Source organism: Strigops habroptila, chromosome 12 (genome assembly GCF_004027225.2).
Source record: "Strigops habroptila isolate Jane chromosome 12, bStrHab1.2.pri, whole genome shotgun sequence".
Taxonomy (NCBI): domain Eukaryota; kingdom Metazoa; phylum Chordata; class Aves; order Psittaciformes; family Psittacidae; genus Strigops; species Strigops habroptila.
The window spans coordinates 4536344-4549758 of record NC_044288.2 but is presented as its reverse complement, the minus strand read 5'-3'; the positions used below and the strand labels follow the sequence as shown (position 1 = coordinate 4549758).

The 13415-nt window shown below is 57.8% G+C and overlaps 2 protein-coding genes across 3 annotated transcripts; one reads left to right on the top strand and one right to left on the bottom strand.

Annotated features, from left to right (window-relative positions):
- Positions 1–1642: 1642 nt before the first annotated feature.
- Positions 1643–2956, top strand: SFN (stratifin). Its single transcript, XM_030504187.1, has one exon. It carries the CDS (start codon positions 1741–1743, stop codon positions 2479–2481), a length of 741 nt encoding a protein of 246 aa, XP_030360047.1. The 5' UTR covers positions 1643–1740; the 3' UTR covers positions 2482–2956.
- Positions 2957–7600: 4644 nt separating this feature from the next.
- Positions 7601–13415, bottom strand: GPN2 (GPN-loop GTPase 2). Of its 2 annotated transcripts, XM_030504642.1 has the most exons (7): positions 12620–13415; positions 11585–12017; positions 9820–9976; positions 9497–9657; positions 8757–8887; positions 8227–8247; positions 7601–8117 (listed from the first exon to the last, which is right to left on the bottom strand). In XM_030504642.1, the coding sequence occupies exons 2-7, from the start codon at positions 11999–12001 to the stop codon at positions 8090–8092; spliced, it is 915 nt and encodes a 304-aa protein (XP_030360502.1). In that variant the 5' UTR covers positions 12002–12017; positions 12620–13415; the 3' UTR covers positions 7601–8089. The 2 variants fall into 2 exon arrangements, with proteins under 2 accessions (XP_030360502.1, XP_030360501.1); XM_030504641.1 differs by having other exon boundaries at positions 7601–8247.

The following is a 13415-nucleotide window of genomic DNA, read 5'->3' as shown; positions in this document are numbered from 1 at the left end:
ACATCCATCTGCCCCCCAGCCCCTCTATGGGGACTGTTGTACTTGGTTGAAGCTCTTAGAGGGTGTCTATGGGTCTGCCACCCGGGGTGAGATGGGTCTGCTCAGCAGGGAGATGGGCAGTGGTCTCCTGTGTGGCCATTCCTTTGGCAAACGCCTTTTCCCAGCTCTGGGGCGTAACCTGCTCCCAGGGTGGATCCCGCTCAGCTGGGGAAGGAGCTCTAATTGCTGGTGAGGTGCTGCACATGATGCAGAGCTGGGGGGGGACACACAACACAAAGGGGCTGTGGGGGTCTGGAGGAACTGGATGCACTCGTGATATGAGCCCCTCAATGGGCAGAGGCACCCCAGCCCCACCGTGTGCCCCAATGCTTGGCTGGGTGAGGGGGAGCAGCCCCAGATCCCCCTTGCCATGGTGGGGAGGGAGCTCATGGAGGCTGGGGGCTGTGTGTGGTTAGAAAAGCATCTCTGGGTCTTCCTCACACCCTCCATCCCCATCATCCTCCATCACCCACCCCTACGGGAGCCGGGCAAGGCGGGTGGGGATGATGGTGGCACCAGGGGGTGTTTGCTGGGGTGAGTAAAGCACCGAGTCACGGTGACAGTAAAACCCAACCAAGGAACCAACCTATGAACCCTTTTGGCCGCTGCCGCCGGCGCTCGCCCCACCCCGCGCTTCCCGCACGGCTCCCGCATGGCAGATAAGGCCGGAGCTTCGCCAGCGCCCGGCGTGTGCCAACAAGCCGGGACAGGAGCAGAGTGAAACTGCAGCGCAACGCGAAGCACAGATCCTAATCGGGGCGGCGCGTTTCCCGCGGCCCCAGAGCCAGGCTGGGCCCAAACCCGGCAAATTAAACCAAAACACCCCAACCCAAACCCTCATTTACTGCTTGAGACAAGGGAAAAGGCTCTGGCAAGAGGCTGGGAGGGGAAACACAGCCCTGGGGTGGAGGTGAGTGGTCGGTGGGGCTGGGGGGCTCCATGCTGTAGGATGGACCCCAGCTCACCCCACCATGGGGTGTTTTGGGGGGGTCGGGCTGGTCCTGCTGCTTTGGGGCTGTCCCTTGGGTGCGTTGATGAGCCTTTCTGCCTCAGTTTCCCCACCTGTGGGAATACAGACCTGCCTGTCAAGCCCTCACAATTACTGGCGAGTTAATCACCACATTAAACCTGATAGTGATATGAGTTTTTCGGGGGGGGGGGGGGGAGAGAGGAGGAAACCACCTTTAGGACCTGGCACACCTCATGGCCCATTTCTCCTGGGTGGAGATGGAGGAGCTGAATCCGCCCCATCCCTATGTACCCCCTCAGAGTGACAACCCACCTCCTGTCCCCCTTCCAAGCATTGGGAGCAGTGGGCTGGGTGTTCCCTCCCTCCCTGGGGGTGGGTGTTGGCTGCAGGGGAGACCCCCGGGGCACCCATGGGCGCTGCCCCCATCGCTGAGCCCTTGGCGGGGACCCATGGGGCGCGCAGGGCGTTGGCTGCCCCTTCGCCCCTTCCCCAGCGCCCGCGGGGCAGGATGATTCACGGCAATTTGCCTTTTAAGGCTGAGCTCGGTGGGGAGGAAGCCGAGGAGGAGGCGGCCGAGGACACTCCTTCCCCTCCGCTGGCTCCTCCTGCTCTCGCTCGAGGCTCCGACGCTCAGCCAAAAGCGAATCCCAGCGCCGGGGCTCGGCAGAGGCTCCGTCGGCTCCCGGCCCCGCTCCTTGCCCAAGCGTCTGCGCTGCGCACACGTCCCAGCCATGGCAAGAAACCACCAAGTGCAGAAGGCCAAGCTGGCCGAGCAGGCTGAGCGCTACGAGGACATGGCAGACTTCATGAAGGCGGTGGTGGAACACGGGGACGAGCTGTCCAACGAGGAGCGCAACCTCCTGTCCGTTGCCTACAAGAACGTGGTGGGGTGCCAGCGCTCGGCGTGGAGGGTCATCTCCAGCATCGAGCACAAAACCGAAGAGGGGGATGACAAAGCGCAGCTGGTGAATGAGTATCGGGAGAAGGTGGAGCGGGAGCTGAATGGGGTCTGCAAGAACGTGCTGGCCTTGCTGGACAAGTATCTCATCAAGAAGGCGAGCGATGCTGAGAGCAAGGTCTTCTACCTGAAGATGAAGGGCGACTATTTCCGATACCTGGCCGAGGTGGCCACCGGGGACGACCGCAAGAAGACGATAGACAACGCCCAGGAAGCCTACCAAGAGGCCATGGACATCAGCAAAAAGGAGATGCAGCCCACGAACCCCATCCGCCTGGGGCTGGCCCTCAACTTCTCCGTCTTCCACTACGAGATCGCCAATGCCCCCGAACAGGCCATCTCCCTGGCCAAGACCACCTTCGACGAGGCCATGGGGGACCTGCACACGCTCAGCGAAGACTCCTACAAGGACAGCACCCTCATCATGCAGCTGCTCAGGGACAACCTCACGCTATGGACAGCCGAGTGCGCCGGAGAAGACGGCGGCGAGGCTGGCGAAGAGCCCAAGAACTGAACCAGCCCCCATGGAGCCGGGGACTGGCCTCCACCTGCCTTCCCCCACCCCTCCAGTCCCTTCGGCATCTCCTCGTAGTTTTCTTTGTTTTTGGTTATTTTTGTGGTTATTTTTTGGGGGGGGGGGGAGGGAAGGCATCTCGGCTCCCACACAGCCCCCCCCAGCCTGGATGCCGGGAAGGTGGATTTGGCATGGCACCCCACCCCTCCCCTCTCCCCCATCTTCTGCTCTGGGGTGGGGGAAAGGAGGGAGAGGGGGTTCCTCCACCCCAGCCTCCTGCCAGCCCCTCACTATTTAACATTTGGGGGGGGGGGGCAGCCTGGTCTATGCTGGCTCCAAACCCCCTATTTTGGAGGGCTGGAGCTGTGATGGGAGGAGGTGAGGGGCCGAGGGGGGGTCCGGGCAGCCCCCCCATCTCGGAAGGGGGTGATTTGAATTGCCAAAGCCTCCAATAAACCGTCTCCTGCACCCCTGCCTCTGGTCTGCCTCGTCTCTCCGCTGCGCACGTGTCCAGGCAGCTCCTGCTTTGCCTCCTGCCCCACCAGGACTGGGGAGCAGTCAGGTCCCAAGGGATCTGCAGCACCCATTCGGCTGTGCCCGATTCCCCCCCAGCCCCATGGTGGGGTCTCAGGGTGCCCAGCGAGCCCCATCCCTTGGTGGCTACACCACCACAACCCATGGAAGGGCTCAATGGGGGAGCTGGGTGATGGTTTCAGCAGCCCCACGTAGCTCTATGGGGTGCACTGATGTCCCCAACCCCACGACAAGCTGTCCCACCGCTTGGTGGAAACCCACAGTGCCCCAAACCCCATCACCGGGTCCCCAGGTCCCCCCCCACCATCTCGCTGCTCTGTCTAAGGAGGGGTCCCCCCAGAAGCAGCTCCATGGGGACAGCCCTGGGGTGTCACCGGGGTGGAGACGTCCCCGCCAAGGCCCAGACGCGCTGGGATGAGCGAAAGCTCAGCACTTGTGGCGCTGGCACCCGGCCACGGCGCTGGGTGCAGCTCATGGGGCGCAGTCCTGCCCCCTCCCCGCCGCCGGTGCGAGTCCCGGCATGAGCACTAATTACAGTGAAATCCAGTCACGGCACCCTGGGCTATGAGCTCATCAGATCAAGCGCAGCAGGGCTGGGCAGGAGCTGGCCTTTGATGGGAAACGCCGGGATGCCGGGAGGAAACGTGCCGTGACTCAAGATGAGCCGCCCCGGTTCAGCAGGGTCCCCAGTGCGGGGACATGGGGGGACATGGCAGTGTGGCCAAACCGCAGCTCTTGGGGTGCCGGCCTGGGCTTTGGGGAAACTGGGGCACAACCAGTGACCCCCACACACACCTTGATGTGTGCAGGGATTGGGGGGGACCAAGCACAAAGCCCATGGAACTGCAGGGCCTGGCCTGGCGTGTGATGAGGTTCGCCAGGGCTCTGCCATGGGAAAGCGCTGGCTGCTGTGGGAGGTTGAGCTGCACAAACCAGAACCTGTTTGCCCTGGATGGGAACTCGTCATCAGCTGGAGCAGAGCCCAGCCGAAGGGATTAACACCCCCTCCATCCCCTCGCCCTGGTCGTGTCCCCATCCCCATCCCCATCACAGCATCTTGTAGGTGCCGCTTTGGCCTCACCAAGGATCGGCTCAGCGGCCCCGGCAGGTCCCGGTGGAGCTGGGGAGAGCCCCCGGTGCTGTCGGGGGGGCACTTGGCCTCCGCCCGGCCCCGAGCGCTCCCAGCCTGGGAACCAGCCCCAGCCTGTAATTAGCCAAACCGACGTGAAGAACGAGCCCAGGGCTCTCGCTGGCCCCTGACCCGCCGCTCCAGGGACACGGGCAGCCCGGGCTGGTTGAACTGGAGGGTGGCACGGTTGGAGCTGGGGATGGGACAGTGCCTGGGGACAAGGTTAGTGGGGTGGCCGCTTGTCGCGGCTCCTCCTGGTGCTCCCGGCTGTCAGAGGACAGCGCGGCTCCCGCCAGCCCCCCGGGATGTAACCGATTTCAACAGCGCCCGGGTTGCAGCGTGGCTGCGCCGAGTGGGACGACGATGCTCCCCAGCTGCAGCCAGTCCAGCAGCTTTCTGCGGCTGGGAGAGAGGCCCCAGGCCCCCACAGCAGGTCCCGTGAGAGGGTTGTGCTGCTGCAGAGCACGAGGTGTTCCCCAGGGTCGTCCTGGGCCCAGTTTCATGTAGGATCATAGAACCACAGCCTGGTTTGTGTTGGAAGGGAGCTTAAAGCTCATCCAGTTCCAACCCCCTGCCAAGGGCAGGGACACCTTCCACTAGAGCAGGTTGCTCCAAGCCCCTGTGTCCAACCTGGCCTTGAACACTGCCAGGAGATGTTGGGACCCTGATCCCCATCCTTGTCCCATGGCTGAGGCACGCTGGAGGATGCTCTCTGCATCCCTGAAAGGGAAGGAGCGCATGGCAAAGCTGTTATATATGTGTGTTTTATTGACTTTAACACGAGTAGAGCGAAGGGAGAAGGAACATGGGACTGTCCCCTACCCTGAGCAGGGTCCCAGTGCAGCCCTGAATACAGGGGGCTGCCCCACCATGGCTGGTAGCCATGGGGTTAATGCTACTGGAACGGGTCTCTGAGGGCAAGTGGGGGGATGCTGCCCTGGCAACACTGCCTGCAAAAGGCTCTGCCAGTCCTGAGCAGGGCTGCAGGACCCACGGCTGGGTTTGTCCCTTGTCCTCGGCTCTCACAACCTCCCCACAGGGCTTTGTGCCCCATGGCCGGCTCCTGGCTGAGGCTGAGCTGCCACCAGCACCTCCCTGGTGTGGCAGCACCCAAGGGAGACGGTGCTGGGTGCTGACAGCAGTGGGCTCTTGAGTGCTGTGATGGAGCCAGCAGTGCCCCAACCTTCCATGTGCTGAGGTATGGGGTCACACTGGGCTCATCCTCTGGATTTTAGCCCATCTCATCCATCCCACAGCCCCCAGCATGGGGCCGAGCCCTGACCCACACTGAAAGGCTGGGGGCTGCCGAAAACACGCATCCTGGTACCCACAGTCACACCAGGCTGGTGGGTGACTTGTCCTGATCCACACACTGCATTTTGGGCTGTGGAGAGGGACCTTGTGGCTACCAGGGGGTGACCTGGCTCTGTGGTGGCACTTTGTTGGGTGGGATGTGCAACCAGGGCTCCAGTGTGGTGGCTTGACCACAAGGCAGGATTTGGGGCTGGAAGCTGATGGGGACACAGAAAACCCCATCTCAGTGGCTGCAACCAAAGCCCAAACTCCTCCATCCCAATCAAACATGACCTGCAGCCTTCAGTCTCAGCCAGGAGGTCCCACACGAGGTCAGGGTGGGCTCGGCCTCCCCTGGTACCAGGCTTGGAGGGGCTGGCACAGGTAGGACCAGCTCTGCAGAAAGCCTGCCCCCCCCCAGGGATGTGCCTCAATTGGGATGACTAATCCTGGCCCTTCGCCCCAGCTCGTTGCTCAACGGGAACGACAGGAGCCAAAGTGTCACCTCCCTCAGCCCTGGGAGCCTCGGCGAGGCCGTTCCCTCCCAGTGTGGGGGCATGTGGGTGCAGGAGGTGCAGGATCTTGCACTCAGGATCTCCCTCCATCCCTGCCTGCTGCAGGGCCCTTTTCTGCTTCCCCCTGTCCAGGAAGAATCACCCCTGCTTCAGCCCCTGCTTTCCAACCCCAGTGCTTTTTGGTGCTAAAACACGGCACTTCTCAGGCTCTTTTAGACCTCAGCATTTCTTGGCTTGGACATGGCAAAGGTTCCCTGAGCTGAGAGGTTTCTACCACCTCTGATTTCCATGTTCTCCAAAGCTGGGGCTGCAGATGCTGCCTGGGTATTAACATAAAGAAGCCAAACAGCCACACAAGCTTTGATGGCTCTTGCATAACTCCAGCTTGACCTGACAATCCCCTTCTAAGCCACCAAATCTCTCCAAGCCCTGAAAAAGCAGCCATAAAAACTCATATTTTTATGATCGCATCTCTCATCCCTTTACAGCGAGTCCAGGGCTCAAAGCTGAGGCAAGGCCACAAGGCAAGGATGGAGTTTCAGCTCTGCTTATGGTTAGATTGGCTTCCAAAACTTCAGCTCCAGAGAGCACTGCAATGCAGCTGCGGGATTTCAACCAGGAATACCCAGGGAAGTCCCTGGGCTCTTGGGAAAAGGGCTCAGACACTGACAGCCAAGAGGAATTTGACTTCTACATTTGAAATGTCAGTGGAGCCTTTCATTATGAACTGATCTGGATAAAACACAAGTGTGTGTGTGCACATGGAAGCACATGTCTTTGCCCTCTTCTCCTCCCTCAACTCCTCCTTGTCTCCAACTCCTGATCCCAAATCTGTAAGATGCAGGAAAACCTGGGTTTAATTCTCTGCCTGGCTGCAGGCCCTAAGCCAGACCCTGCTCACATTCAGATTCAGAGTCTGCAACCACCCTGCTAAGGACCAAATTGTCCTGCGAGGAAGAGCTGGCTTATTTTATGCAAGGTCTTTTGGGCAAGAGGAGAAGCTGAGTCTGCACATGAGCTGGGAGTCTCGCTCGCTCCCATCCGGGAGGCACTGGGAGCATTGCCCAGTGTGGCCACTTTGCTTTTCATCACCCAACCTTTGCAATTCACTGCCCTGATGGACCCAAGCTGCTGTAGATGCAGAGTAGGTGGCACGGGAGGCTGGGAGCTGCAGCAGACCAGCAAGAAGGAATGACATGGGAAGAAGTGGAAGCCCCAGGATTTGGGATGTGGAGAAGGCACCAGAGAAAGCAAGGCCAGAAGGCGGGCGAGGGCTGACAAGGCAGCTGCTGGAAAAGGCCCTACATGCAAACCATGTGCTCCAACCTCCTGCTGAATCACACAGGGTCTGTCTTAATCGAAAGCCTCCAAGAGCCGAGCTTGCAGTTTGCGTGTCACCATCAGCGCCCCGGCTGAGCACAGGAGTGACCTGCTTTCACATCCCACACTCACTCTTCCTCACTCCCTCCAGCAAACACTTGATGATCCACCTGGGAACAGAGAGAGGAACACACCATGGCAAACATGGAGCTGTGCTGCAAAGAATGCTACACACCAGCTGCTGGGACGTTCCCACCAGAGGCTTTTTAGCCTCGGGCTTTGGAGAACTCTTGGTTTTATTTATTCAGGTTCAGCAAAACTCCCAAGATGAAAGCGAGATGAAGGAGTGTTTTATTAAGAAAGAGTCCATCATTACTTAAAAAAAAGAAAAACAACCATCTCTCTGTCCTCCTTGGGACAGGTTGGAGGCTTCTCAGCCTGGTTACTCTGAGCACGAGGCCTGTACATGTTCCTCCTGTGCAGCAAACCCCAAACTTCTGTCTCAAGTCTCACTGCGGAAGAGACACCTCAAACTGATTTTACTTTCTCTGGCTCTATCTTGGTCACGATGGGTAGGAGAAGACATAGCAGACGACAGTCTCCTTATCTTGCTTCTCTTCTCTTGCTATCCATGCCTTCGCCTGGCTAAATCTCTCTGGTTCCTAAGGAAAGACTTGGCTTTCCATTCACTTGGCTATCACCCTCCTGCAAAAACACTGCTCTGTGCAGTGGGGCTGAAGCACAAGAGGTCAAACCCTTCCAGAGAGGGAGTCCAGCAGCCAGACCTCTGCCTGGAAAAGCTTTCACTTCATCTGAGTCACACAGCCCAGAGATCCCTTAAGCTCCTGGTAGGAAAAGGAGAGGTGTCAAAACAGGGAGCTGCCAGGGAAGGGGTGGGTGTGTTACAGATCCATCACTTCTTCTTCCACAGCTTTGTCCTGAGATTGCACATACCTCTCCTGCACTGCAAGTGTGCTGATAAGGCAGTAATTAAGGAAAACAAGGGGCTGGGTTCAAACACTCCCTTTTGCAAGGAGCTCTTAACGTTCTCAGTGAGGAACCAGCCCCACATTAGCCTCAAGGCTGGCAGGAAGACAGCAGTACTGGCAGCAACACACAGCACCTGAGTTATTTCTGGCTCTGGCTGATCCCAGACCTGACAAGTCCAGGAGAATCAATTGTATGGTTTGGATGAGATGGAATGAACCAGTCCAAGTGAGTGTGAGAGACAGGAAAGTTGTCAAAAGATTCCTCCCACATTCACAGTATCAATTACCAGCAAATGTGGTGGCTTTGGCGTGGACAACTGTCTGCAAGGTCAGGGCTGAGCCCTACCAACTTGCTGCATATGTATCACCAAACAGCATCAGACGATGTTGGGAACAACCAGGGCCTGCAAAATGCCAGCCCCACCTCCACCCTCTCTTCCCCAAGGAAGGAGGAACTAAAACTCAACACAACAGAGGGTCAGTGGTGAAGGATACGAAGTGAAGTGGAAATCAGCTCCCACTGCTGCAGACATCAGAGCTTCAAGGCTCCTGTGCTCCTGGTCTCCGAAGGAATAGCCATTGGCTTTGTCCACTGCCTGCATCACCTGCCGCATGCTCTGCTTGTCCTGGAAGGGAGGGAGATGACACACAGGGAATGTGGTCCTTCCCCTGAGGCAAGAGCTCACACTGGGCTTTGCCCACAGGCGCAAACGAAGGGACACAGGAAAAGCAGGGGCACCCACTGTGGAGCCTGAATACGTGATGGGTTGACACCCTCCACCCTCTCCCTCCCTTTCATCACCTCTTGTCTCAGCCCATTTGCCCTTGTTGACACCGCTGCAAACTACGAGATGAACATTTTCAGCCCTTCCTCCCAAATGTATTCCTCCCAGTCTTCTAATTATTTTAGGCTCCCTAATTTAACGTTTCAGGTAATACTTTGCCCAGATTTGAACCGCAGGCACAGAGCAGCTGAATGAAGGGGGAGTCTTAATTCCCCCTCCCCAGGACACACACAAAGGCCCACACAGCCCCAAGGTCATCAGCCTTTTCTTTTCCCTTGGCTGCCATAGATCATTCACAAGTGTTTCACTCTCCTCTTCCATTCCCAAGTCTCTTCAGAGCTGAGGTTTCCAGCTCTCATGGCTCTAAGCAGACATAACCTGGCTGCTACCAAACTGCTGACCAAACACCCAACGCTCCCTGTTCTCTCTGCCCCACTCCTGCCTCCTCACCTGGACATTGAGCGGAACGAAGGACACCAGGCTGTAGTCCTCAATCACCTCCACCAGCTTCTCATTGAGGCGGCGGTAGTTTCTGAAGAAGGGGTCAGAAGCTAAATGGTCAACCAAGTAAGAGAGGTCCAGGACCTCTGTGTAATAATCCAGGTTGAAAGCTGTGGGGAAACACCAAGAAGCTCTGAAGGCAGCTTGTAAATTGAAGAACCCAGTGAGATTTACACCAGTTCCCCATCCATCTCCCAGCAATACCTCCCTGAACACCTCAGTTGTACCCCTCACAACCCAGTTCCACTCGTGTCGCTCTCCCAGGCTCTTACCCAGTTTGCCATATTGCTCAATGAGGTCCATCTTGGAGAGGACGTTGACATGGGGCAGTTCCACGTGCAGCATGGTGGAGAGTGAGGTGCAGAGAACAGAGATGAACTTGCCAGGGTCTGTGCAGTAGTGAGAATCCACCAAGTGCACTGCAGCCAGCTGGACAGCAAAGGCACAAAGGGACAGCACCAGGTCAGACCCGTGATGGGGTGGCTATAGGATAATCTCTTCAGACCTAACTATAACCACATAGGCACCCATCTAGGGGAAGTTACCACCTACCTCCTAGCTCCTGAATAGAAAACATCCTCACATACAAGTGCACGCATATACAGAAGTCTATCCCACCACATTCCCATCCCACCTTGGGGATTCAGAACCCAGGGTGCTGCTGCACAGAAAGGGCTGTAGGGAGGGTTAGATGGGTGCTGAGCTCCACCAGCACTACTGAAAAACACTTAAAGCTGCAAGTGCTGCCCTTTTCTCAGGGCTTCTTCCTTTGCAGCTGAAGTTTCTATGCCTGTCTGAACTCGGCAGGGTTTTGGGAATTGGGAGCCGGGCTTAACTCTCCTGAACAACACGGCTGCTTCCAGATTTCCACCTTCCCCCCAGGAATGCTCAGGAGCAGTGACTGCAGCACACCATGTTCTGCTGGGAGAACCAATTGTCATGTGGTTTGCAATAATAATTAATAATTACATTAATGAGCAGGTTGATTCCTGGCGTTTTGTGTAGCTGTAACAATGTGGTCTGAGATCTCTGTTAAGTTACTGCCTGTTACACAATGTTACTCAAAGCCAGGGCTCTGTAGTTGAGTGCGGTTGAGTCACAGCTATGCTTCTGCAGCAAAAAAGAGCCACTTTCAAGCTCACAGGCACTCGGGCCAGCACCACCACAGCAGTGTAACTCTCTTTTTTTAGCAACTCCAATTGCATGCACATGTATTTGAATAAAAATCCCCTCTAACGTGCAGATTCCCAGTGACATTCTCAAGCAGATGAACTTGCCCTTCTTGCTCACACCACACACGGTTTGCACATTCATGGTTTGGCCCAAATGCAAAGCAAATGCAACGTAAGCAAGTACGCTTGGTTATGGGGCTCTTCTCACCTGTGCTTCCTCATTTGCATCTTCCATTGTGCAAGAAAGCACAGAGCACGTACTACAACGTGCAGAGCAGTGGGGCTTGGCTGCAGGAGAGCCAGGGTGGGCTCCTGCACAGGACACGTGCATTGCTCAAAGTGCAGGGTAAAGGATCCCTGCTCTCCCAGTGCACACATCAGCCTCTGAAATACAGCACCCACTCTGATATAATACCCAAGGTCTGTGGGGAGGACCCCGGAGCACAGTGTGAGCGTGTGAGGAAGGAATCCATGCTTCTGTTCATGATAATCCCACTGCATTCGTACTTGGAGAAGAGAAAGCTCCAGGGAGACCTTGTAACAGTCTTCCAATACCTAAAGGCGGCCTACAAGAAGTATACAGAGGGACTTTGGACACGGGTCTGCAGGGACAGGACAAGAGGAATGGCTTTAACCTGCCAGAGGGGAGATTGAGATGAGCCCTTAGGCAGAAGCTCTTCCCTGTGAGGGTGCTGAGGCGCTGGCACAGGGTGCCCAGAGAAGCTGTGGCTGCCCCATCCCTGGCAGTGTTCAAGGCCAGGTAGGACACAGGGGCTTGGAGCAACCTGCTCAAGTGGAAGGTGTCCCTGCCCTTGGCAGGGGGTTGAAACTGGAGAAGCTTTAAGGTTTGGAGCCCCAAACTTACCCTGAAATTCCACTTGACCAACTGTGCAAAGATGTTCTTCAGGGCATCATGGTGGGTGTAGAGCTCCACCTGCCCCGGGCAGTCAAACAAGTAGTAGTGACCCCTGAACGCAGCCAGCTTCTCCTGCAGCCAGTCGAAGTTGGCCTCCAGGTACTCCATGCAGTAGATCAACCCCCCGTTGGGCCCCAGCTTCAGGCTGTCCATCACGTCGGGCAGGGTGATGAGCTCGGCGATGTCCACGGAGCACTGGTAGGGCATGGTCTCGTTGGCAGGGTCCAGGTTCACCACCGTCACCTTGCGCCCAAGCCTGCCCATGAACTCCTGCATGCCATGGCAGTAGGTTGTCTTCCCAGAGCCCGGAGGCCCGATTACCACCTGGCCAAAGGCCAGCGAGCTCCCCTTGCTGCCCTCAGACATGTTGGCTCATCTCCTTCTGTGGAGTGAGGAAGGAAAATCCGCCCTTTATCATTTTATTTGCATTTATACGAATGGGATCTGCTGGAATTCACACCCAGGGAGCATGTGGAAAGGAAGGGGGAGTGCCGTTGTGTCCCTGCTTGCACTGCGGAGCCCCACACCGGGGTGGATGTTGTCACCCCCCATATGGTGATGCTGTGGCTGGAAACAAGCAGAACCCCCCAGCCAGACCCACAGCGCTGTGCTGTGGGGTGCAGATCCCTCCTGCTGCCCGCCTGTGGGGTGAGGTTTACCCTCGTTGGGTCCTTCCTGATGTGGCAGTGGCACATGTCCCCGTGTCCTCCCCTCCGTGTCTCCACATCCCCATGTCCCTTTTCTCCTTCACGTCCCCCCTCCATAGTCCCACTCTCCACACATCCTCCCTTCTCCTCACGCCAGGCTACATCCCTTCTCCTGCATGCTCCCTCCACCACCCCCACAGGGAAGAGCTTCTCCCTCAGAGCTCATCTCAATCTCCCCTCTGGCAGGTTAAAGCCGTTCCCTCTTCGCCCCAACGACCCCCGTTCTCCCCCACATCCCCCGCCCTTGCCCGGGTCCCTTCACCCCGCCGCCGCTCACCGCCGCCGGTGCTCCGGGCGCTGGGTCCGGGTCCCCGCGGCCCCCGAGCGCCGCGTTCCGGGGTAGGAAAGGCCGCTGCCACCACAGCGCCTCCTGGTGGCCGGAGGGACGCGCAGCTCCGCCAACGCCGGGACTCGACCCCGGAGCTGAATCGCTGAAGCAGGGGGTGTGGGTCGCGGGTTCGAGTCCCGGCGCCGGCCCTTGTGCCTCCAGCACAACCCAAACCCCAGGTCTGCCTCCAAGAGAAGGGGAAATCACTCCCTGCATCCCACCCGACTCAGCGAGAGCCTTAAGGAAGGTCAAGGGGAGCCTGCCAGCAGAGTGTTCACCAATCCCCACCTAACCCTCCAGGACTGGGTCACTAGGACGAAGGCTTCCCCATCCCCCCTCCCCCCAAGAAGAGTGCCTGCGTCAGGAAAACGGGGCAGAGCATGTTCAGAGAGCTGTGGAAGGAAGCACCCGCTACGCCCGACCGCAGGGAAACGCCTCCTGCAGAATTCCTCTGGAGGCTGCCAGGACAAGTCTTTCATCCCGATGAGTTTCTCCCAGGAGTGTGGGATCACCACACCCAAGCAACGCGAAGCTGTGGGCCAGCAGCAAGCTTTCAGCAGGACAGTTACCGTGCCACGGCTGGCCCTGTCTGTACTTGTCCTTCCCCGGGTCTCAGGCAGCTATGAACTACGAGTTCTGGGTTTTTAGGCTCACCTAGCACACAGGCTTGGTTGATCCAGGCAGTAGTATCAGCCTTAAACCACCAGTCAGAAATGCAACGCCCTTCCCCGTTCCCCCTGGACAG